This window comes from Canis aureus, chromosome 11 (assembly GCF_053574225.1).
Source record: "Canis aureus isolate CA01 chromosome 11, VMU_Caureus_v.1.0, whole genome shotgun sequence".
NCBI classification, from domain to species: domain Eukaryota; kingdom Metazoa; phylum Chordata; class Mammalia; order Carnivora; family Canidae; genus Canis; species Canis aureus.
Genome location: NC_135621.1, coordinates 13,241,142 through 13,265,785, shown reverse-complemented (window position 1 = coordinate 13,265,785; position 24,644 = coordinate 13,241,142). Strand labels below are relative to the sequence as shown.

Sequence of the window (24,644 nt, the reverse complement as noted above, 5' to 3'; positions counted from 1 at the left end):
CGCCAACACCTGCTGTTTCCTAACTTGTTCATTTGAGCCATTCTGACAGGTGTGAGGTGGGATCTCATTGCAGTTTTGATTCATATTTCCCCAATGCCGAGTGATGTGGAGCATTTTTTCATGTGTCTGTTGGCCATGTGTGGGTTTTCTTTGGAGAAAAGGCTGTTCATGGCTTCTGCCCATTTCTTGATTGGATTATGGTTCTTTGGAGGTTGAGTTTGATAAGGTCTTTATAGATTTTGGATACTAGCCCTTGTCTGTTGAGACATTTGCAAACATCTCCCATTCTGTACACTGTGTTTTAGTTTTGTTGTTGGCTGTTTCCTTTGCTGTGCAAAAGCTTTTTATCTTGATGAAGTCCCAGTAGTTCATTTTTGCCTTTGTTTCCCTTGTCTTTGTAAATGGGTCTAGCAAGAAGTTGCTGCAGCCGAGGTCAAAGGGGTTGCTGCCTGTGTTCTCCTCTAGGACTTTGATGGATTCCTGTCTCACATTTACGTCTTTCATCCATTTTGAGTTTATCTTTGTGTCTGATGTAAGAGAACAGTCCAGTTTCATTCTTCTGCACGTGGCTGTCCAATTTTCCCAGAACCATTTGTTGAGGAGACTCTTTTTTTTCCATCGGAGAAAGTTCCAACCTTCTAACCAGATGTCTGGTTCTCCTGGCAACTAGCCCCCTCCTTAGGCGTGGCCCAAAAAATCACCGTATTAACATAACAAGAGACACCTTTAAACTCTCATCACTTAGGAATTTCCAAACGTTTTAGGAACTCTGGGCCCCAGGGGTGGGGGGGTGGGGAGCTTATCCATAAAAGCGCACAAAGAATCAACAACAACCAGGGGACATTTTGACTATAAATACCAAGACTGTCCAAGAACGTTTGGTTCGAGCAAGGCGACACGTAGCTGATCTAAACAGCTCTCCGAAGACCTGGGGGCAGTTAGGCCTCCCTGGTAAGGGCCTGCGGTGGCCTGAGCACCAACTCCTATAAAGATACACTTCAACCGCATTGAGATTTTATTCCTTTCTTCTCTGCTTGCCTGGAATTATGTGATTAATCCATCACTGGTTTGGGGTATGTTATTTCTTTATTAGTTCATTAAGAGACCTTACCCTGTAACGCTCTGGGCTTGTGAGATTCCCACAGCAAACCTGCATTAATTGCTGGCAAAGACAAACTCCATCTCCGAGCATCATCTGCCTTCCAAAACAAAACAGCCTATGATCTCAATATTGACTCTGATGTGTGTGAAGAAATGTAATAAAAATTACATGAGCATGTAAAATAGAGTATACAATTGTCTCTGTCTGGGCCCTCCACTTCTCCTTCAGGTTTCAACTGAGACACACCTTCCAGAAGCCTCCTCTGACCTCCACTCATGCCCACCCCTACCCGACTAGCAACTTCCGTTAGTCTGTGTCACAACATCCTACAATGAACATGGTCATTGAGTGGCTGGTTGTCCGAGCCTTCTCCAATAGAATATGGACTCTATTAAAGTGAAGACTGTTTCCCCGTCTACCACGGCATCCCCAGTGCTGAGCGTATTATGAAAAGTTCAGTAAGTAATTACTGGTGATGAAGGACAGTTGGAAGACAGGTCAGGCAGGGACAAGGGGCTCCCTGCCCCAAGCGGAAACCACCCTTAAAAGGATTTTGCACCCCCTTGGAAGGAGCCCTGCACCCTTTCCCACGTGATGCATAGGTGACCTGACTGGGTGACAGGGACAGGGAGGGGTAAACAGACAGCCCACCAAGGAGCCCATACAAACCCCTAGACTTAGGAACCCGGGTGAGAGCCCCCTGGGGTCCCCTCTCCTCGGGAGCTCCATGCCATCACCCGGCAATGGCTCAGTAAACCTTGCTCACTGCCCACCACTCATCTGGTCTACCAAGTGGCGTGACCAAGAACCATAGGTACCAACGAAGGAGAGATAAAGCCCCGAAGCACTGGCACCCTGACTGGATGAATCAGTTAACCATGAGAAGACAAGAGAATTTGTTTTGGGTATGGTCTAAATGTGTTTATAATTTGATTTTGTGGAATCCATAGTTGAGGGATAAGATTTAGGCTGTTTTCATAAGAACCACGAGAAAATAAATGATTAGATTGTGGTGTCTAAGTGTGGTGTCAATTGGATGAGGGCCCCCAAATATGGGGTGGAACCTGTGGCTGGGAGGGGGGTAAGGATTCACCTGAGGCAGACCAAAGGAGATGGATGTTTATTGAATCCACCGCAAGGGATGGGAGGGCCCTACAGGGAGGGAGGGAGAGCCTGTCTGCCTGGAGGAGGGGGGGGGTGCGGTTGTTAAAGGGGGAAGGGGAGGACGGGGGACAGCAACAAGAAGTTCTCCCTTTTCTGGTGACTGGCTGGTTAGTGAGGGCCTAGGAGTGTTTTGAGGTGGATCCCCTGTATTCAGTCCAGGGCTTGGGGTCACTTCGGGCCCTTGCATCTTGATCAAGTTTCCATTGCTCAAGCCTGTTGTCTAACAGCAGCCTCTATAGCACTTCTGGGCCTCTTGACTACTACTACTACTATTGATCAAGTGTAGTATCCGTTCTTATCAGGTTTTTTTTTTAAGATTTTATTTATTTATTCATGAGAGATTCAGAGAGAGAGAGGGAGAGAGAGGCAAACGGAAAAGCAGGATCCCTGGGGGAAGCCGGAGGTGGGACTCGATCCCAGGATCCCGGATCACACCCTGAGCAGAAGGCCATTTAAAAGCAGCCTCTGCATAGATGAAACAGAAGTTTCAACTACATTCAATTAGTCTCTTTGTCATTCTACTTTATGTACCTCTTTTTCTTCCTTTCTCCCCACTCCCACTCCTTTTCTTTTCAAGGCAAGTGTGGGATATTAACAAGTCAGGGGGTTTGTTTCTCAATTATACAGGTTCATTGTTGTTGTTGTTGTTGTTTAATGAGCCAAAAGATCGCTATTTCTCAACATTTGACACAAAGTAGAGAAGGCAATAGAATTCAGCAATTACACCATTTCCTGAGAGACACGAAGACATTTATCGTCATCAGATGGTTTGATAGCCACATCATCTAATGACCGGATTAAATGCTGCTAAATGTTATGACCTTGGCTTTGGAAACTTGCCTTCTCAGGCCCAGTAAGCTTTCTTTCAAATCTATCATATATATATATATAAAGCATAGCAGGAAAAGTATTTTGTGCTCAGAGACCACGCTTTTAAGAGAAAAAATCATCATCCTAGCAATTGCTCCCTGACACTAAATTATTGGAATTGATAAAAATCTATCGGGACGCGTTGGTGGCTCAGCGGTTGAGCACCTGCCTTCAGCCCAGGGCGTGATCTGGGGACCCGGGATGGAGTTCCACGTCGGGCTCCCTGCATGGAGCCTGCTTCTCCCTCTGCCTGCGTCTCTGCCTCTCTCTTTCTTTGTGTCTCTCATGAATAAATAAATAAAATCTTAAAAAAAAAAAAGATAAAAATCTATCCCACGGTTGGCAGTAGGTTAGAAGATGCTAGCATGTAGAAGTAAAAGAAATAAATGTATATCAGACCTGGAGGTATTTTTCTGGACTAACTTAAATTTCACCCTTGCTTAGATTTTTTCCCGACAGTGGTTCTCAAGTGGTGTGTCAGGGACACACTGGAGTGTGGGATCCAACTTTGATCTGATGAAAGTGCAATTCGGCTTCACTGTCAGTAGGTAGAGAAACTGCTGAGGGAAGAAGGTCATGCTATGCAGTGTAGGATGTGGTCCAAACCGCTAAGGATAAGATGTAAGAGGCAGAAAGTAAGGTCAGGCCAGCTCCCAAGAAAGGTCACGGGTTTCTGAGGACATAGGGTGTTCTCTAGTAGAGAATGTAAGCGACATGAGGGCAGGGATTGGCCCGTCTTGTTCACAGCTGTAATCCCTATTGCAGTGCCTGGCACAGAGTCAGCAGTAGGTATTTGATAAAGGAATGAGTGAGTGAGTAGATGGAAGTGAGAGAGTGGATCAGGACCGTACGTAGGTCTACGCCCACGGTGGCATAGCGCTGAAGGGGAACCATGGAAAGAGGGATGACGGTGGACGCCTTTACAGTCATGCTACATTTTGTCATACTCTTCTAGGAAATACGCTGTGCTTTTTGATGACTTAAATAGCACTTTTCAATCCTTTAATTTTTTTCTGTGTGCCATCAACAATTCTAGAATCCAGGGGTGCCTAGGTAGCTCGGTTGTTATGTGTCCCACTCTTGGTTTTGGCTCACGTCAAGATCTCAGGGTCATGAGATCAAGCCTTAAGTTGGGCTCTATGCTCAGTGGGGTGTTTGTTTAAGGTTCTTTCCCCTATCCCTCTCTCTCTCCGCTCATGCTCTCCCTCTCACTCTCTCTCACATAAATAAATAAATAAATAAATAAATAAATAAATAAATAAATAAAATCTTAAAAAAAAGAATTCTAGGATTCAGAACTTTATCTTCCTGAATTCCTATTCTTTATGAATCTCCTAAGGGAATGCTAACATATTTACAGTTCTACATCCAAGATAAAAAGAACAACTTTGCTTGGATTTTGATAGCTTCCATAGCAAATAGAAAACATAATCACCATCCCTAGAGAAATGCTCATTAAAAAGATGTACAATTCTTAAAGGGGGGGGGGAACAAAACAAAAATAGGTGCAGTACATGAAACAGAGTTCTTGGTTTAAACAGAAAGCTTGAGTTAGGCTGTGTTCTTTAAATTTCTGGGTCCCACTGTTCAGATACCATTCCTTGGTAGTCAAGGAGAAGGATCAAATCTTGGACCTTCATGGACACCATCTAGCTTTTCACTAACAACTTCCATATGCTCTGCTAAATATCATAATCTTTCTATTCTGCAACATTATGAAGTCACTTTCTTCTTTTGTGTTTATCAAATAATGGCAAACCCAGTTTTGGTGAAGGGATAGATCTGATGTGGGGGAGCTGGTGTGCAAGAGGTAGATATAGTGCTGCGAGAGAAGTTCCAGAAGAGTCACACTTGACATAAACACCAACCCCTCTTAGATACATAGGAAGCAGCAGGCAGTGGAAAGAATCAGTGAGTGACATGAGGACAAGATATCATTCATTTTACATGGGAAATTTCAAGAATACATCTTTTTTAAGGCGATTTTTAAGAGCCGTTTTCTGTTTACAATGAAACTGAGAAAGAGGTGCAGAGGTTTCCCATGTACAGGTAATCCCCTGCTTTTCAAAAGTTCGTGATACACCACTTTGCTTTTACAAAAGACCTCCATGAGTGAGGATCTGTTTCTGATTTTTACAGGAAAAGGTGAAAAGGAAAATTAGCCTTCAGTGACCGCTTTGCAGCAAGCCACCACAGAGGCAGCATGCACCCCAAGCAGCGGGAGTGGCCCCACCAAACTCACCGCGCTCAGCCTCTCAGCATCGAGCCTCCATGGCTTGAAGCTTGTCTGTGAGCATCTCCGCTTTATCTTGATTATTGTGTGCATCCAGTAACGAGGTGTGTCCTAAGATATCAGGATATTGTGGGGGGTCTGGGAATGCCCCCAAAAAACTTCCACGTGAGTTAATGACAATCATTTTTTTGTTTTATGCCAGTTAGCCCTATGAAAGTTCTCGTTGGAATGCTCTACTTCGGATAGCGGGGGGAAGCCTGTACCCCTGCCACTACGCATGGGTAGCCTCTCACATTACGAGCATCACTCGCTAGAATGGCACATTTTTCATGGAGGATGAACCTGTCTAGACCCCTCAGAATCATCCAGAGTCCCTAGTTACCTTAGGGCTGGCTCACTCTAGTACGTTCTATGAGTTTGAATGACATATAACCATCATCATCACTGCCCTAAACACCCTTTGTGCTCTGCCCATTTACATACCACCCACCTTGGCACTACTGATCTCTTTATGTCTCCACAGTTTTGCCTTTTCCAGAATGTCATATAGTTGGACTCATATAGTATGTAGTCTTTTCAGATTGGCTTCTTTCTCTCAGTACTACGCACCTAAGGTTCATCCATATCTTGTCGTGGCTTGACAGCTCATTTTTTTCCTAGCAGTGAATCGTGTGCCATCACTGGATTGTACCACAGTCTATTTACCCATTCCTCACTGAAGAACATCTTGGTTGCTTTCACATTTTGGCAATTAGAATAAAACTTCTATAAACATCTTTGTGCAGATTTTTGTGTGGACATGTTTTTATATCATTGGAATAAATATCAAGGAGCAGGATTGCTGTGTTGTATGGTGAGAATTTGTTTAGTGTTGTAAGAAACCACCCAACTGTCTTCCAAAGTGGCCACATTGCATTCCCACCAGCAATGTATTAGAGTTCTATTGTCCCGTGTCCTCAACAGCATTTGGTGTTTCAGAATTTCAGATTTTGGCTATTCTGATAGGTTTTTAGTGGCACCTTATTGTTATTTCAATTTTCATTTCCCTGATGACGTACGATGGGGAGCATCTTTTCATACATTTATTTGCCATCGGTATATCTTCTTTGGAGAAGGGCCTGTCAAGGTCCTTGCCCCATTTTCCAGTCAAGTTTGTTTTCTTATTGTTGAGTTTTAGGAGTTCTTTGTGTATTTTGGATACACAAAAGCACCTGCCTTTGGCCCAGGGCAAGATCCTGGAGACCCGGGATCGAATCCCACGTCGGGCTCCCGGTGCATGGAACCTGCTTCTCCCTCTGCCTGTGTCTCTGCCTCTCTCTCTCTCTCTCTCTCTCTCTCTCTGTGACTATCATAAATAAATAAAAATTAAAAAAATAAACAGACTATTTTGCTCTATAGCATTGCTTTTGTTCCTTTATCAAAGATCAGTTGACTATATGGAGGTCTATTTTTGGACTCTCTATTCTGTTCCACTGACCTATTTATCTCTTCTTTGACCAGTAGAGTACCACTACTTTGATTACTGTTGCTTTAGCATAAGTCTTGAAGTTGGATTGTGTCCATCCTCCAACTTTGTTCTTCTCTTTCAACACTGTGTTAGTGATTCTGGGTCTTTGGCCTTTCCATATAAACTTTAAAATCAGGCCATCCATTAATACCAACAAAATAACTTACTGGGATTTTGATTGGGATTGCATTGAATCTATTGAGCAAGTTGGGAAGAACTGACATCTTGACAATATTGAGTCTTCCTGTCCCCAAACATGGAATATCTCTCTGTTTATTTCTTTGAGACCGTTTATCAGAGTTTTATGGTATTTCTTATATAGACCTGGTACATATTTTGTTGGTTTTATACCTAAGCATTTCATTTTGGGGGGTGCTAATGTAAATTAATTTCAAATTCCACTTATTCATTGTTAGTATATAGGGAAGCAATTGCCTTTTATATATCAACTTTGTATCCTGCGGTCCTGCTATAGTCACTTATCAGTTTCAGCAGCGGTTTTTTAGTCAATTCTTTTGGATTTTCTGCACAATCATATTACCTGTGAACAAAGACAGTTTTATATCTCCTTCCCAGTTGTATGTCTTTGCTTTTTTTTTTTTTTTTCTTATTGTATTAGCAAGGACTTCCAGTATAATATTGAAAATGAGTAGTGGGAGGGGGGACATTCTTGCCTCGTTCCTGATCTTGGCAGAACACCTTTGAGTTTCTCAGCACTAAGTATGATGTGAGTTATAGTTTTTTTTTGTAAATGGTCTTTTTCAAGTTGAGAAAGTTCTCCCTTTATTCCTAGTTTACAGAGAGTTTTTTAATCGTGATTCGGTGTTGGATTTTGTCAAATGCTTTTCCTGCATCTATTAATATGATCACGTAGTTTTTCTTTTTTTAGTCCATGAATGTGATGGATTATATTAATTGATTTTTGAATGTTCAATTAGGTTTACATATCTGGGATAAAGCCTACTTGGTCATGATGTATAAATCTTTATATACTTCTTTAGAGTTGATTTACTAATATTTTGTTAAGGATTTTTGCATCAATATTGATGACAGATATTGGCCTATAGTTTTCTTTTCTTATTATCTTTATCTGGTTTCAGTACTAGGGTAATGCTGACCTCATAGAATGAGTTAGGAAGTGTTCCCTCTGCTTCTATCCTCTGAAAGAGTTTGTAGAGGATTGGTATGATTTCTTCTTTAAGTGTTTGGTAGAATTTACAAGTAAACCCACCTGGGCCTGACTCCATTTGGGAAGGTTATTAATTATTGATTCAGTTTCTTTAATAGATATAAGCTAAAACTTGTCTCCAAAAAAAGAACTTTAGTTATTAACTTGTAGAAAGTTGGTAAGATGCTAACAATTTCTGCTTTGTAAAGAAGATAGCACCAAAGGTTATAGTTTATTGTTCTGTAGAACATTAATCAGATATACGTCTAATTTCACAATAATTTAGAATGACATCAGTATTTTTTTCTCATACTGATGTATACACACTCTTTCTCTTATCTTTCTTTAAATGAGATTTGTTTACTGCTAATTTTCTTGATAGTGAGTTAAAATAAAAACCCGACCTGTGTTTAACTGTATTTGTATGAGAATTCTTTTTTAACATTTTGAAATTACACTTTTGACATTTTATAGGCGTACAACTTGGTCAAATATTTAAAAATCTTAAAAACACACATGCTCTTTTACCTAGCAATTGCTTATCTAAGTATTGATCCTAAGAAGATAGGATGTGCCCAAAGATTTAGCTCTAAGAATGATCATGGGTGTGCTGTATATAAAAGCGAGATAGAAACAACTATGTGACATTAGAGGACTGATTGATACCTAAATTTGGTTTAAGAATGGTTTTTTTCGGGGATCCCTGGGTGGTGCAGCGGTTTGGCGCCCGCCTTTGGCCCAGGGTGCGATCCTGGAGACCCGGGATCGAATCCCGCGTCGGGCTCCCGGTGCATGGAGCCTGCTTCTCCCTCTGCCTGTGTCTCTGCCTCTCTCTCTCTCTCTCTCTCTGTGTGACTATAATAAATAAATAAAAAATTTAAAAAAAAAAAAGAATGGTTTTTTTCTGGGTAAGTGGAATTTGTAGGTTGCTGAAATTTCTTTTATGTTGTTCATATTTTGTGACACTTTTGGAAGAAGAAAAAAGAAAGTTTAAAGATCACAAAGTCTAGTTACACTTCTCATTCTTGTTGACCTCTGTTGAGGTATGTAGCCCATAGCTATAGTCTTTCCCTCTGTTCCAGTTCCTGCCACTTACTCAGGGACCTTCGGCGTCTTTGAGTAGGATTGATCTCCCACTCTCACTTTTCAGTCCTTTCATGTCCCATTTCCAGTGGCCTTCTTCAGTTCTATAATTCACTTCATTCTTCTTCACTTCTGCAATTCAGCACAAAGAATTTTAGACCCAGTGTTCATTCACAACTGTCCATCTCCGATGTTTCTGTGCTTTTTGCTTTGTTCTGCTTTTAGGTGAAAATGCCTTGTTTTTCCGATTACAAGAAGAAATACATTTGCTGGAAAATTTCTTCAGAAAATACAGAAGGTTTCAAAGGAGAGAATCAAAACACTGCAATCCGGGGCATACCACCCAGCATTTTTGCAACCTTTTAAACTTGTTGTCGGGAAGAGTTTTTTGTTTACTTTCCTTTTTTTTTTTTTTTTTTTTTTTATTTATTTATGATGGTCACACAGAGAGAGAGAGAAAGGCAGAGACATAGGCAGAGGGAGAAGCAGGCTCCATGCACCGGGAGCCCGACGTGGGATTCGATCCCGGGTCTCCAGGATCGCGCCCTGGGCCAAAGACAGGCGCTAAACCGCTGCGCCACCCAGGGATCCCTTTGTTTACTTTCCAAAATGGAAATTTTACTTTTATTCTTTTTACTTTTATCATCGTTTCTGCCACTCGATGATTTACGTTTCCAAGCCCATAAATACAGATCTGCATCATCATTATTATAGCTGAAAAATAATTTATTTTATGGATGTAATATTCTTTATTTAACCCAGGATGTGTCAACCTCAGCACTAATATTTGAGGCTGGACAATTTATTATGGAGCCTGTACTGTACATGGTAGGATGTTTTGCAGCATCCCTGCCATTTACAGGTTACATGCCAGTAGCACCATCCCCTTAGTCCTGACAACCAAAAATGTTTCCAGCTAGGGTGCCCCTGGGTGACTCAGTCAGTTAAGCATCTCAGACTCTTGATTTCGGCTCAGGTCATGATCTCAGGATCCTGAGATCCAGCTCTATATCATGCTGTGCTCAGTGCAATAGTCTGTCCTTCTTCCTCCCCACCCCCCATCGCTCCCCCTCTGCCCCTCCCCACCCCCCATGCCTGCAAGCCTGTGCATACCCACTCCATAAATAATAAATAAATAAATAAATAAATAAATAAATAAATAAATAAATAAAATCTTTTTAAAAAACATTTCCAGCTATTCCAAATGTCTTCTGTGGGCAATCTTGCTCCAGTTGAGAACCACTGATACAATCAATCTGCTATTATTCGACATTTACATTTATCTATTTTTTTTTTACAATTAAAAACAATGCTGTTAAGGGCGCCTGGGTGGCTCAGTCAGTTAAGCATCTGCCTTCGGTTCAGGTCATGATCCCAGGGTCCTGGACTCGAGCCCCATGTTGGGCCCCATAGGGAGTTGGGGAGTCTGCTCTTCCCTCTCCCTCTGCCCCTCCCCCCACTTGCGCTCTGCTCTCTCGCTCACTCTCTCTCAAATAAATAAAATCTTAAAAAAAACAAAACCAGTGGTATTAATAAAGATCCTAACACATAAACTCAGCACTTCTTTGAATTACCTGCATAGCTTAAATTCCTAGAAAAGAATATATTTTAAATGTTGAGACCTATTCCCAGATAGCCTCCAGAAGTGTTGTCTCAAGTCATAGTATCATTTAAACAGCAGAAATGCCATTTCCTCAGATCTTGTCCAAGTGCTCTCCATCTTTTAAATCTTTCTTAATGGAAAGCAAAACATAATACTACTTTGCCCTTTAAACTTAAGAATTCAAAAATAAATAAATAAATAAACTTATGAATTCTTTGATTGCTAACCAGTTGGTAGCTTTTGCTATGTTTATTGCTCATTTGTACTACAACTTCTGTGAGCTGCCAATTAATGTCTTTTGTCCATTCTTGATTTTGTAAGAGCTAATCATTCTTTCTTCCAGTTTGTAATTTCTCTGGTCAACATTGATGCTGAGTTTTCCTTTACAGAAGGTAAACTTTTTTCTGTTGTCGAATTATCGGCTCTTTTTTTTTTTTTTTTATCAGCCTCTTTATTGGGGTTTTACTGTTAGTGGTGTTGTATTTAGAAAGATCACCTCTGACATCTTATGTTTTAGTGTTTTACTCTATCAGACCAACCTATTTTTCCTTCTTTCTCATCACACCTTAAGCCTTTGCAACCTCTAGACCAGTGCAAATCAAATTCAAATATGCATATGAATGAATTGGAATTGTACTAAAATTCACGTTCTGATTCAGTAGATTTGTAGTGGGCCAAGGGATCCTGCCTTTCCAAGGGGCTGACCAGCGATGCCAATGCTGTTCCTGGACCACACTTGGAGTCCCTAGGTTTTAGACCTTCAGCCCTCAATCCTCTGTACTCTACCTCCATTCTCTGGTTGGCTCTCCTCTAGATTTGCTTCCCTCCCTACCTACTATGAACCTCAACGTAATTTCAATTATACTTCACCCCTTTGTTTTTCTGGGACAACCCTTGTGGTGTCCACCCAGGACCGACAAAGCCACCATTTCTCCAGTCTCCAGCACCACTGAAGGAAACCCTAGAGCTGCTACTTTCTTCTATAACAAATGTATCATTTCTGAAGTCAGATCTGCAAGCTTTCCCTTTGTTCCTTGTCAGCATCTTTTCCCATTATTATAGTAACTTTGCCTAAATGTGACCTCCTCAACCCCATTCTGTCTGCTTGGAGGCCTCTGAGTCGATGAACAACAGTGAAAGACCCTCTTCGAGCCATCTAGTACAAGCCACATTTAGCACAGTCACTGCTGCATACTTTCTAAAAAGCTGCTCAAAACCCCAACGTCCTGTTAACCCCGACTCTTAGAAGTCTGCCGAAAGGCCTGTGAATGAAACTAGAGAATTTAAACACCACCTCGCCCCAGGGCGCGATCCCGGAGACCCGGGATCGAATCCCACATCGGGCTCCCGGTGCATGGAGCCTGCTTCTCCCTCTGCCTGTTGTGTCTCTGCCTCTCTCTCTCTCTCTCTCTGTATGACTATCATAAATAAATTTAAAAAAATGTTAAAAAAAAAAAAAAAAACACCACCTCGCATAGTCCTTACAACTTTAGTTAGGCAGGTGGAATCATTTCCATTTTAAGGACCAGGAAACGATGGCACAGCTAGTTGACACAACCACTGAGAGTCAGAGCATGGATTAGCACCCAAATCGGGTGCCGCTAGTCTTGGGATTTATCCATCCAGGCTCTGCTGCCTGGGAATCACAGGAGGCCTCATTGTTCCCAGGAGCTCAGTTCTACAATAGTGTCTGTATCCGCAACAAAGAAGAGGCAGGCAAATCAGTCGCAGGTTTCAGCTCCTGATGGCATGTTTGATTCACTCAAGGCACTTTTTAAAAAATGTCCTTTCCAGGACCTCATCGAGAGAAATTCTGTTCAATTAGTTTTCAGTGGGACACTACTATTTTTAACCTGTTGAAGAGGAACGTTATCCCAAATCAGTGCTTTTCAAGCTTTTTAGACTCGCTGGACCCTTGGCATGAACCTCCAATTACTGACAGGTAATGTGTGACAGGTGCGTGAGGTCTTTGCCCTCACCACAGACCGCCTCTCGGGTTGGGGTGCAACCTTTGTTACCCCTAGTGCAAATGTAGACCAGGCCGTCCTCCCAGAAAGCAGCATTTAGGAAAGGAAGAAATTGGCCTAGGGAGGATTGGCGGAGGGAATGTTGGACTTAAAAATCGCAGCTTTGCTTTCTTCCATGTGATTTCTAGTTTTAAATTTACCTGATTTAATCAATCTCATCCGCCAAATAAATTTGTCAGAAATTTTTCTGTACTCCACAATTGGCAATTTAAAACTTCAACACCTGAATCCCAGCGCAGGGCTGGGCAGCCTGGCGCCGTTGGGAGCGCGGGCCCTAAGCTCGGCCGCAGGGGCCCGTGAGGGCAGGGGGGGCTCTCGCCGCATCCTGGGTGCCAGGTGAGCCTGGGCTCGGGGGCCCGTGAGGGCAGGTGGGGCTCTCCCCGTGTCTGGGGCTCCAGGTAAGCCAAGGGCTCAGGAGCCCGTAAGGGCAGGTAGGGGCTCTCCCCGTGTCTGGGCACCAGGTGAGCCGAGGCTCTCCCCGCATCCTGGGTGCCAGGTGAGCCAGGGCTCAGGGGCCCGTGAGGCCAGGTGGGGCTCTCCCCGCATCCGGGGCTCCAGGAAGCCAAGGACTCAGGAGCCTGTGAGGGCAGGTAGGGGCTCTCCCCGCGTCCGGGGCACCAGGTGAGTCAGGGCTCAGGGCCCGTGAGGCCAGGTGGGGCTCTCCCCGCGTCCGGGGCGCCAGGTGAGCCGGGGCTCCGCTCTACGGCTGCAAACTCCCAGCAGCTGGCGACACCCAAAGCCCGCGCCCCCCGCCAGGAGCCCCGCTCGCGGGGAGGACACTCTTCCAGCCCTCGGGCGCCGGCAAAACCTGGGGACGTGACAGTCTTCCGCCGCTCCCCGCCGCCACCCCCGGGACCGCCACCCACCCCCGGGTCCGCGCCTCCGGGACCCCCACCCACCCCCGCTCCCCGCCGCCCCCCGGGTCCCCGCCGCCGCGGGCCGGGATCGCCCAGGTGCGAAGGGCGCAGGGCGCAGGGCGCAGGGCGCAGGGCAGCCCCGCCCCGGGGACCCGCGGGCGCCCGACTGGGCGGGCGGGACGTCCGTCAGGGGCGGGGGCGGGGGCGGCGCCCGGGAGCGGCCGTCCCCCGCGCGGCTATATGTCGGGTCCCCGGGGCGGCGGGCGGCGGGCGGCGGTGCGCACCGGGCAGGGGTGAGCTGGGCGCGCCGAGCGGGGTGCGCGCTGCAGCCGCCGGGGGTCCCGGAGGGGAGGGGAGGGGAGGGCGGGGCGGGGGGTGGGGGCGCTGCCCGGGCGCCGCTCGCACCGGGTCCCGCGGCGGCTTCCGAGGCTCCCTCCGCGGGAGCGGGGCGCAGGGGGCGCGGGGGCCGAGGCAGGGACGGGGGGCTCGAGGTAGGGACGGGGACGGCGGGGGGACCGAGCTGGGGACAGCGGGGGGGGCAAGGTAGGGACGGGGGAGCCCGAGGTAGGGACGGGGCGGGGGGGGGCCCGAGGTAGGGATGGTGGGGCGGCTCGAGATAGGGACGGTGGGGCCCGAGGTGGGGACGGGGGGGGCCGGAGATGGGGACGGGGGGGCCCCGAGGTAGGGGCGGGGGGGAGATGCCGAGCTGGGGACGGGGACGGCGCGGGGGCCCGACGTACGGACGGCTGGGGACCGAGCTGGGGACGGCGGGGGGGCGGCCGAGGGAGGGACGGGGGGGGGGCCGAGGTAGGGCCCGAGGTAGGGGACGGGGACGGGGGCGGGGGCGGGGGCCTGGCGGTGCGCTCAGCCGCGCTCGTGTCCCCGCAGAGCATGCAGGTCGCGCGCCTGTGCCTGGGGCTGCTGCTGCCCGCGGCGGCCGCGCTGGAGTTCGCCTACCACCACCAGGAGCAGATGGAAGCGTTCCTGAAGACCGTGGCCCGGAACTACAGCTCCATCACCCGCTTACACAGCATCGGGAAGTCGGTGCAAGGTAGGGCGCGTCCCGGCCGCGCGGCGCCGCGTCCCCGCCCTGCGGCCCCCGGGGCGCCCGGTGCCGGCGTGGTGGCCCCGGTGCCGCCGCGCGTCCTGCCGTCCCTGTGGGGAGCAGGAGGAGGACCTGATGGATACCAAGCGCCTCCGCTGCCCTTCGCGGTCACCGAGCCCCCGTGTCAGGGACGCCCTTCCGTCGGGCTGGCGCCGCTTGCCCGAGGGGCGCCCTTTCGCTTTTCTTGGTGGATGAACTTTGTGTCCGGAGAGCGTCCGGCTGCTACCGCCTGGCGCTGCCTTCTTGTTGGCTTCCTTACCTGTGGCTTGCAGGTAAGGCTGTGGCTTACCTTACTTGCAGGTAAGCTGTGTGGCTTCGCTAACTTGGTTTTCAAGTCTCCTGTAAGCTGCAGGGATTCCGTTCTGGCGGTGAGGTTTCCGTCGTGTGCAATTAGCCCCAGGACTTAGAGTGATGCAAAAACCATCATTTCTGGGGATCCCTGGGCGGCTCTGCGGTTGAGCGCCTGCCTTTGGCCCGGGGCGTGACCCCGGGGTCCTGGGATCGAGTCCCGCATCGGGCTCCCTGCATAGAGCCTGTGTCTCTGCCTCTCTCTCTCTGTCTCTCTCTGCCTCCCTCTGCCTCTCTCTCTCTTTCTCATGCATAAATAAAATCTTTAAGAAAAACCCATCATTTCTATAAGTTTCCTTTAACGTTAAATAGTATCATTGGTAAGATTTGTGTCCTGTGTAATTAGACCTCTTAAAGTTATGCAAAAGAGTGGCTCTGATCATGATTACTAGCTGTTTTAGAATCACCCATTTGAATAGGACGATTGCCTGATAATAAATGGATGCCAGCAATGACTGGGAAGAGCATTTTCACATTTATCATTTAATTGCTTCGTTGTTTTAATTTAGAAACTATGTATTAAGTATAAATGACTATACGTTGTTTCGTTTTTATAGACAAGAATTTGAATCAGAGAGATACTAAATGTTTTACTCAAGATCACCAGATGGTAGATTTTATCATCAGGACTGGCATTCAGATCACTCTACTTAAAGGCAAAGATACTCTAGGATGCGGCAAATAGTTTATCAAAACATTCTTAATGTTTTTATGTTGGTACCTTTAAAGGGATTACCTGATGCTTAAATCAAAAATTTGGTCAAGTTTATGCATCTCTTAATAAGGTGCGTTCAAACTCTACATCCAGATTTTAGCTCTGAGCCTTTGATGCAAGGAGTGTCTCTTAATTACCATATTCTCAGTCATTTAAAAAAAATTAAAGTCCTGGTTTTTATATTAAAGAAGACCTATTACACAAACTTACATGCAGTACAAAATAAAAAACGCTGGGTCATGTGTGTAATGGTATCTTTTTCAAACAACGTTGCCAGAGAGTTGGTGTCAGAATTACTCTATATTGCTCTAATAATCCAAATTATAGAGGTTGGGTGTGTGAGAAATCGTGTCTTGAATCAGCATATGTACTCAGCCTTTTGAAATCCTTTCCCCCTAGGGCTAAAGAAGAGCAATTTTAAGAGATCTAAGAATACTAATTATCTTAATAAAGCAAATATGGAACACAACTATCTTGAGTTATTGTTCAGTCATCATTTAAACCACAAGATGATGAGGGTGTTGCTAATTTTAAGTACTGAGTGATCTGGCAAGTTTTGGCAATTGGGGAATCTCTTTCCTAATGTGAACCGATCCATCTTGCATGATATCAGACCACAGTAACAGTGAGAGCCCTTAGCCTCCCCCCCTTTGTATGTCTGTACTCCTGTGGTTAAAGGACTGAGAAACTATCATGTAAAAATAAAATCTGATACCAGTAGTCAAATGGCTGTGTTGAATATTGTTCTGAATAATTCCTCTGATTAGGAAAAAGGTTCCAAGAGGTGGGTGTTAAACTGTACACTGTGTCACTGCATGTGTGATATCATGACCATTGAAAATCAGTGCTCAATTGTTGACACCCTTTTCACTAGATAGGCAGTTTTCCCTGGCTGTCCCACCCTCTGGTGTGGGATACATTTGCTTGGCAAACAGCTTTTACCATACATATTATTTATTTTTATTATGAACTTGGGCAATATACCTAGAAGAGAGTAATATTTCCAAATATATTCTTAAGCCAAATATATTCTTAGGTTTTGTAAATGCACATCACCTGTATTTTTGTGCTGTAATCATGGATCCTAGTCTGCCTTTCTCCTCAATTCACACGATTTCATTCCATATTTCTGCAAACTGACAAAGTCTGCAGATGTAAATTGGTTGCCTGCTATATAGTGTTTTATCCTCTTGGCTATGTGAATGGTCTTAGTCATTCACCTTTTTGGGGCATCTAGGTAGCTCTGATCTGTTACAAATCATGATGCTTTAAAAGTTTTTTTTTTTTTTTTTTTTGCTTTAAAAGTTTTGATACAGGTTGTGATGATTATCTTCCATTATAATTGGTGGGTTTTTTTTTTCAATTTTTTATTTCGAAATGCTTGAAACCTACACAAAAGTTGAGTCCACATATACCCTTCACCCGGATTCATCCATAGTATACTGATCATATTTCATTTGAACCTTTTGGAGGAAACCCTGTTATCTAATAACCTAGCAAAATCCTAGGTGAAACAAGAGAAGCAACTCAAAAAACTGACTACCGAATTGAGAAAAACTAGAAAAGGGACAATATTCAGTGGTTTACTCATTCCTCCATTTAGTTAAGTGAATATACCACCACCACCACCACCCCTTTTTCCCCCCACTCCTAACCCCCTCTGTCTAGCACGATGTTGGCCCATATTCAGTAATTTATATGTTTGTTAAATGAATATTTGCTGAGTGAAAGCCGTGGGAAGCAAGCAAAATTGTGTGCCATTCATTGCCTGCCAGTAGGTTGCCCCCTTTATTTTATTTTTAAAAATTTTATTTATTTATTCATGAGAGACAGGCCAAGACACAGGCAGAGGGAGAAGCAGGCTCCCTGCACGGACCCCGATGCAGGACTCGATTCGGGTCTCCAGGATCACGCCCTGGGCCGAAGGCAGACACTCAACCCCTGAGCCATCCAGGCGTCCCTAGGTAGCCCCCTTTAAAGGACAAAAACAACAAATCCCCAACAAGCCTCTTCACATCCCCAAAAATTTATATTTTTCTTTTTGCCACCACTTTTTTTTTTTTTTAGCTTTTTAATTCCAGTTAGTTAACATACAGTGTAATACTAGTTTTCAGCAGTTCTAAACAACACCCAGCGCTCTTCACAAGTGCCCCTCTTAATCCCCATCACCCCTTCTCACCTATCCTGCCCTTCCCTCCCCTCCCCTCTGGTAACTCTCAGATTTCTATGAGTCCATTTCTTGATCTTGTTTCTCTTTTTCCTTTGTTTCTTAAACTCCACATATGAGTGAAACCATAAGGTACTTGTCTTTCTCCAACTGACATCTTGCTTACCATCACACTCAAGCTCTATCCATATTGTTGTAAATGGCACGATTTCATTTTTTTATGGCTAAATAATATCCCGGTGTGTGTGTGTGTGTGTGTGTATATATATATATACACACACACACACACACCCCATATTTTCTTTATCCAATCCTCAATCAGTGGACACTTGGCTGCTCCCCTATCTTGGCTATTGTGAATCCTGCTGCTACAAACATAGGGGTACACATACCCCTTTGGATTCGTGTCTTGGTATTTTTGGGGTAAATACCCAGTAGTATAAGTACTGGAGGGTAGGGTAGTTCTATTTGTAACTTTTTGAGGAACCTCCATTCTGTTTTCCCAGAGTGACTGCACCAGTCTACATTTCCAACAGTGAATGAGTATTTCTTTTTCTAGTTTTAGGACCATTTAAAATGAGATTTTTCTGCCATCTCAGTTTTAAGAATTTTCTATCCTGCTAAGTCTAACCTTTATCTGAATAAAGAAGGTTGCAAAGGGCAAGGAGTAGATAATAAAAATCTATTAGCAAGTGCTTTCCACCTTACAGGTTTTAATACATCACTTCAATCTCAACAACTCCTGAGTAGGTATTGTTACCCTTGAGTTTACAAAACAGGTCAAATAAGGCACAGGGGGGGATCCCTGTGTGGCTCAGCAGTTAAGCACCTGCCTCCGGCCCAGGACATGATCCTGGAGACCTGGGATCGAGTCCCACATTGGGCTCCCTGCATGGAGCCTGCTTCTCCCTCTGCCTGTGTCTCTGCCTCTCTCTCCCTGTCTCTCATGAATAAATAAACAAAATCTTTAACTTCCTGTGCCTTTTTTTTTTTTTTAATTAACTTGCTGAAGCTCACACAGCCAGTAAGTGTTAGAGGATGCGAATACAGATCCGTGTACCTCCCAAGCACCTCTCTTTGCCCTTTAAAGAAGCAGTTTGACACAGATGTAGATAGCTACATGGAGACTGAAGTTGTTAGTGGAGGGTTTCAGAGTCCTGGTTTGGGCACGTTTGATTTGAAAGTATAGCTTCTGCCGAAGATCTACAGCTGGGTTGTCCATCACAGTAGGAGTCACCCGGCTATCCAGCAGTTGGAATGTGACTAGGGAAAATTGAGACGTGCTGAAAGTGATTTTGCAGCCTTAATGCAAAAAAAACAAAACAAAACAAAAAAAACCCAAAAAACAAAAATCTTAATGTTTGTGTTGATCACTTGTTGAAATAATTTAGAACTATAGGTTAAAAGTATATTTAAAATTTCACCTGCTTCTTTACTTTTGTTAATGCAGTCACAGTTACTAGAACATTTTACATGATACGGCTTGCAGCATATGTTGATTGGGCTGTGCTGCCCTAGACGGACATCGTTAGTAACTTTTTTTTTTTTTTTTTTTTGCGTGCAAAAAGAATCCGAGTTCATTTAGAGAATTTGGAAGATACAGCAAAGCACCAAGAAGGAAATTCAAATCTCACTGCACAAAGCAAACCTTTGGTAGGCTAAAACCGCTGGGTGTGCTGTTCTGCGCCTTTCCCTGCCTTGCGCTAAGCCGATGATCGTGTTTGTCCATGCAAACCGTGTTATTTCCAAAATTTGACTTTTAATGCCTGCCTTGTGTCCTACCAATGGATATCTTAGTGTCTATTTAACTTGTACACTGATGGGCATGTAGTTTGTAAAGTTTTCCTGTTAGAAACAATGCCATCGTGTAGACATCTTCATAGCTAAGACAGCAAAAGTTGTTGGGATGTGGACTTTGGAACCTCAGGACCGAGTGCAAATTCTAGACCCTCTACTCTGTAGCAGTGTGACCTGCAGTTGCTGGATAATTGGGGCACATAGTAAGTGCTACATCAAAGCTGCTGCTGGGGATACAGTAGCTGCTACAGAGGGAGAAGTTGCCCCAAAGGAAACTACCAGATTGTAGGCAGTTTAATGTATTTGATACATGTAACCAAATTGCTTTCCCAAAAAGATTGTCTTGACTTTTATGATCTTATAAGAAACGTATGCTAAGAGAAAACAACTTCTCTAAATCTTCTTTTCTTCATAAATCAGTATGGACGTTAGTGGTTTGAAAGGTGACTGTGGTATTTGTCAGTATGGAGTTTGGGTTGTACAAGATGAACCTGTTGTAGAGGGAGGCCTACTTTCCTGCCTAGCACCCATGGTTAACGACACTGTACTGTAGGCCTAAAAATGTCCTAAGAGGGTAGATCTTATGTTGCCTTCTTATAAAAGGCATAATAATAAGGATTATTGAAGGCTCAAATTTTCATTGTTTAATGAATAGGGGAGTATTTCTCATGATTTTCTCCCAACAACACTTACCTTCACGTATTCATTCGATAGATATTAATTGAACTACTGTGCCGGGAGTAATAACCATTTCAGATGCTCAGTAACCCCCTCCCCCAACCCGAGAATTGGTTTAGACTCCTGCCCCAAAGAGGCATGTACTGTGTTCTCCTACACAGATCTTTGTCCACCATCCTGGATGGGGGTAGATTTTAGCTGGTGATTTTCCCTCAGAAGAGAACATTGTGTATAAAACGTTGCCACAACATTTGCCTTTCTATCACACTCTCCATCTCTCAAGTGTGATCATAAAGCCACTTTGCTTGGGACCCTGTATTAAATGTTCTTTTTTTTTTTTTTTTTCTTGAGCAAGAGGGGGCACATATGCACACAAACAAAGGTGGGGGCAGAGGGAGAGTGAGCCCGCTTGACATTCTCCATCTCATGACTCTGAGACCACGACCTGAGCCAAAATCAAGAGTTTAACTGACTTAAACTAAGATGCTTTCCTGACTGAGCCACCCCGGTGTCCCTAAAATGCTTATTATGATGTAAATACTGACATATTGACCAAATATCAAGAAAACCATTAAAATCTAAGAACTTCTGTAATGTATGTGATTTAAAGCTATATTGGTTTGGCAAACCTTTCTGCTCCTTGAACAGTTTAAAAGGCAAAATCCTTTTCTGAAACCTATTACAAATATTAGCTTTGTTTGTGACCATTCAAGGTTTCTTAAAGATCTGCCTTTCTTTTAAATGCAGAAATGATTTAGGGATCCCTGGGTGGCACAGTGGTTTGGCACCTGCCTTTGGCCCAGGGCGCAATCCTGGAGACCCAGGATCGAATCCCACGTCGGGGTCCCGGTGCATGGAGCCTGCTTCTCCCTCTGCCTATGTCTCTGCATCTCTGTGTGTGTGTGTGTGTGACTATCATAAATAAATAAAAATAAAAATAAATGATTTAGACTTCCCCTACGTTTGTTCTATGTTTTATAAGAGGAATGTGAGACCGAATATCCACAAAGTGACATAGAATTTTACTCTGCTTCTTAGATCTAGTAACTATTTTTATTCCAAGTCTCAAACATATCTAAACAGCAACACTTTAGGGACAAGTGGCATTTGAGACTTTTAAAAAATAATGACAGCCAACATCAAGTAAGTTTTACTATTTGGCTGGTACGTTACGTGTTTCACCTGGTGATTCTAACAGTGGTTTGAATACCATTATTATCCAATTTACACATGAAGAATTGAGATTAAATGAGTTGTACATAGTAAATGACAGAGGAACCAAATTTTCAGTAAGTGATTGAAACCAATGTCTGCCTTGTGCCAAATACTGAACCTTCTTTACTATAAAGTTTCTCCAGCTACTTTTTCCTCTGCCCTGTTCCTTACCTCCTCCGCTCTGTATGTCCTGCCCACCCCATCTTGCCTCTGACCCTTGATCTGAAAAAGTTGACAAGCATCCTCAATCATCCAAGAAAAGTCTTATATTAATTTTTTTTAATGTGTTAAGTGATCCTCTGTGGAATTCCCTGACCCCCTTTAAGTATTCGGTTTCATCTAAACCAGTTCAGATTCCATCTTTTGTTATAAAGATAATTTTTTTTCTATATGCAAAACTCTGAGTATGAGGTGAAAGGAGACTTCTGAGATTCTGGTTTGCACACTTAAGGGGCATCCACCCACCAAAATGCCATCTCTTCGGAGACTGGCTATTCTCCTTAAGAGCAGTACCGCCCCCTGGGGGAATTTTGGAAATGTGAGCTGGAGGTTTAGGCCATAACTTAAAAATCTTTGGGGGGGGGGAGGGGAACGGAACCCGTCTTCTGATCTTGTCAGCAATGCACGAATAGTTATGCAGAGGAAAGAAGCTGTCACTCACATTTCCTAATGCCCTCTAAGACCAGTTTACAGTTATCTGAACCTAAAACTACATTCTGTTTTATGTACAAATAAAAATACTTTCCCATAGTCTTAATATAAACTGAACTTTTCAGGAATGTAACTGTATGTCAGTTGAGGGGAAATTCTATTTTCCGCAGCTCTGAACTTGACTGAGCGGGACTTCACATTCATAAAACCCTGACACCAGTGACCACGCAGCTGAATCAGTCAGCCTTTGTAGCAGATGCAAGTGGTGACTTTCAGGCATGGACATAATCATCTCACTTTCTCCTGTCTTCTAGTGAATCATGCCCCAGTTCTTACCTAGTGATCCCATACTCTATTCTAAGTTGTTTTCCTTTTATTTATCTTTATATAATTTGAATGTTCTATTGATCTTCTTGAAATCATGTATGTAAATGTGTTATGCCAGCATAGTAAAGGAAGATAGATTGGACCTGAAGAAAAGAGGCATAAACTGATAGGGTTAGGAACTGTGGAAGTAAAACCACAGACCTAAAAAAATAAATAAATAAAATAAAATCACAGACCTAGATTCAAGTTTATGTAGCCAGCATCCAAAAGGTGTTTGGTCTCTGTTCTTAATCAATGAATATGTGTGTCTGGAGGTAACACTGGCGGTGACAGCGGTGTCTGGAGTCAAGCAATAAAAACTGCCATTAGTCCTGTCTCCTTCTTTTAGTTTATATATCTAGAATGCCCCTTTCTTTAAGAGTACCTAAGATAAAAAGAATTCTAAAGGAAGAAAAAAAGTTTATTTCAAATTCCAACTTGCCTCTGGGTTAGGAGAAAGCGATTTTTTTTTTTTTTTTTTGAGAAAGCGATTAAATCAGATGGTCCTATCTAGTGATTTAAAGCAATTGGTGTTCCTCCTAGCTCCTTGGTGATTGAATGTAATAGAGTATAGTGGTCTGCTGAGAAGTTACTACATCCTAATTTGGGTTTGGTTAAAAGTTAATTATAGAGCTACCCTACAACCCAGCAATTGCACTACTGGGTATTTATCTCAAAGATAGAAATGTAGAGAAATAACAGGACCCCTGCACCCCAATGTTCAAAGCAGCAATGCCCACAATAGCCAAATTGTGGAAGGAGCCATGATTAGGTTTGACAGATGATTAGGTTTGACAGATATATATAATATATATTAATATGTATATATATTTCTCAGCCATCAGAAGAGACAAATACCTACCAATTACTTCGATGTGGATGGAACTGGAGGGTATTATGCTGAGTGTAATGAGTCATTCAAAGAGAATTATCATTGGTTTCACTCATATGTGGAATATAAGAAGTAGTGAAAGGGACCACAAGGGAAGGGGGGGAACTGAGTGGGGAAAAATTAGAGAGACCCCTAAGTCTAGGAAACAAAGGGTTGCAGAAGGGTAACTGGGTGATGGGCACTGAGGAGGGTACCTGATGAGATGAGCACTGGGTGTTATATGTTGGCAAATTGAATTTAAATCAAAAAAATAATAAAAGGAAACAGATAGGAGTTGCACATTAAGAGTGTTTCTCATCTCAGTAAGGATTGCTGCATGTCAGATGTTTTAAAGTACAAACTTTCTGGTCTGTGACCCATGGCATAATAGCTGCAGCAAGCTCAGCTGGAGGGCTTGGTCTCCATCAGAAAAAGGCTGCCAACTTCAAACAAATTGCCTTTAAACTGTCTTTAAAGTCCTTTAAAGGACTTATCGTGAACTTACCCAGAGCTGCAGATAACAACAGCCTTCGTGGGAGGGGGGGGGTAATAAAGGCATGAGCAGGCGTGCTCGTGTATTGGGAAGGGTTACCCTTTCGCAGAGTTCAGTGGAAGAAACCAAGGAAATCCCCCTTCTAAGTAAAGAGCTTCCCACCACTTGCTTTCCCAGATTTTTAATTTCTCTGATAGAAATCTCTGAGGAACCTAGAACCATACTTGAGCAAAACATAAACAATTATCCAAATACATGCCTAAGATACCTTTCTGACAAAGAACACAACTATGTTATGAACACAGACGAAATTTAGTACAATGTCCCATTTTTAGAGTGGGAATGGGTGTCCCAGGCCTTTTGATCACTCATTCAGTTCATTACGGCTTAGTTCTAAATGTTAACTCTCCCTGGAAGCCTTTCTCCATCCCTCGGGCAGAGTTAGCATCTCCCTGTACTCCTCTTCCTAGCACCTTCGGGGGCTTTAGCTCCGTTTGCACTTGGGGGAAGGGTTCAGGCTGTGTTCATCTTCATATCCTAGGCCTGGATGTGTGCTTCTGAAAGGACGAGCACTGGTGTCAACCCTAAAGAGTTTTTCCACCCATAGTAAGTGAAACATGAATA

General features: G+C 43.9%; 1 protein-coding gene across 4 annotated transcripts in view; it reads left to right on the top strand.

Moving 5' to 3' along the window:
- The first annotated feature begins 13,821 nt into the window (after positions 1-13,821).
- CPM (carboxypeptidase M) overlaps positions 13,822-24,644 on the top strand; it is a 92,579-nt gene continuing 81,756 nt past the window's right edge. For 2 of the 4 annotated variants that reach the window (XM_077913777.1, XM_077913775.1), the window contains exons 1-2: positions 13,822-13,907; positions 14,503-14,665. In XM_077913777.1, coding sequence (XP_077769903.1) covers positions 14,506-14,665 — 160 coding nt within the window. In that variant the 5' untranslated portion in view covers positions 13,822-13,907; positions 14,503-14,505. The other 2 variants (XM_077913776.1, XM_077913778.1) reach the window with 2 other exon arrangements.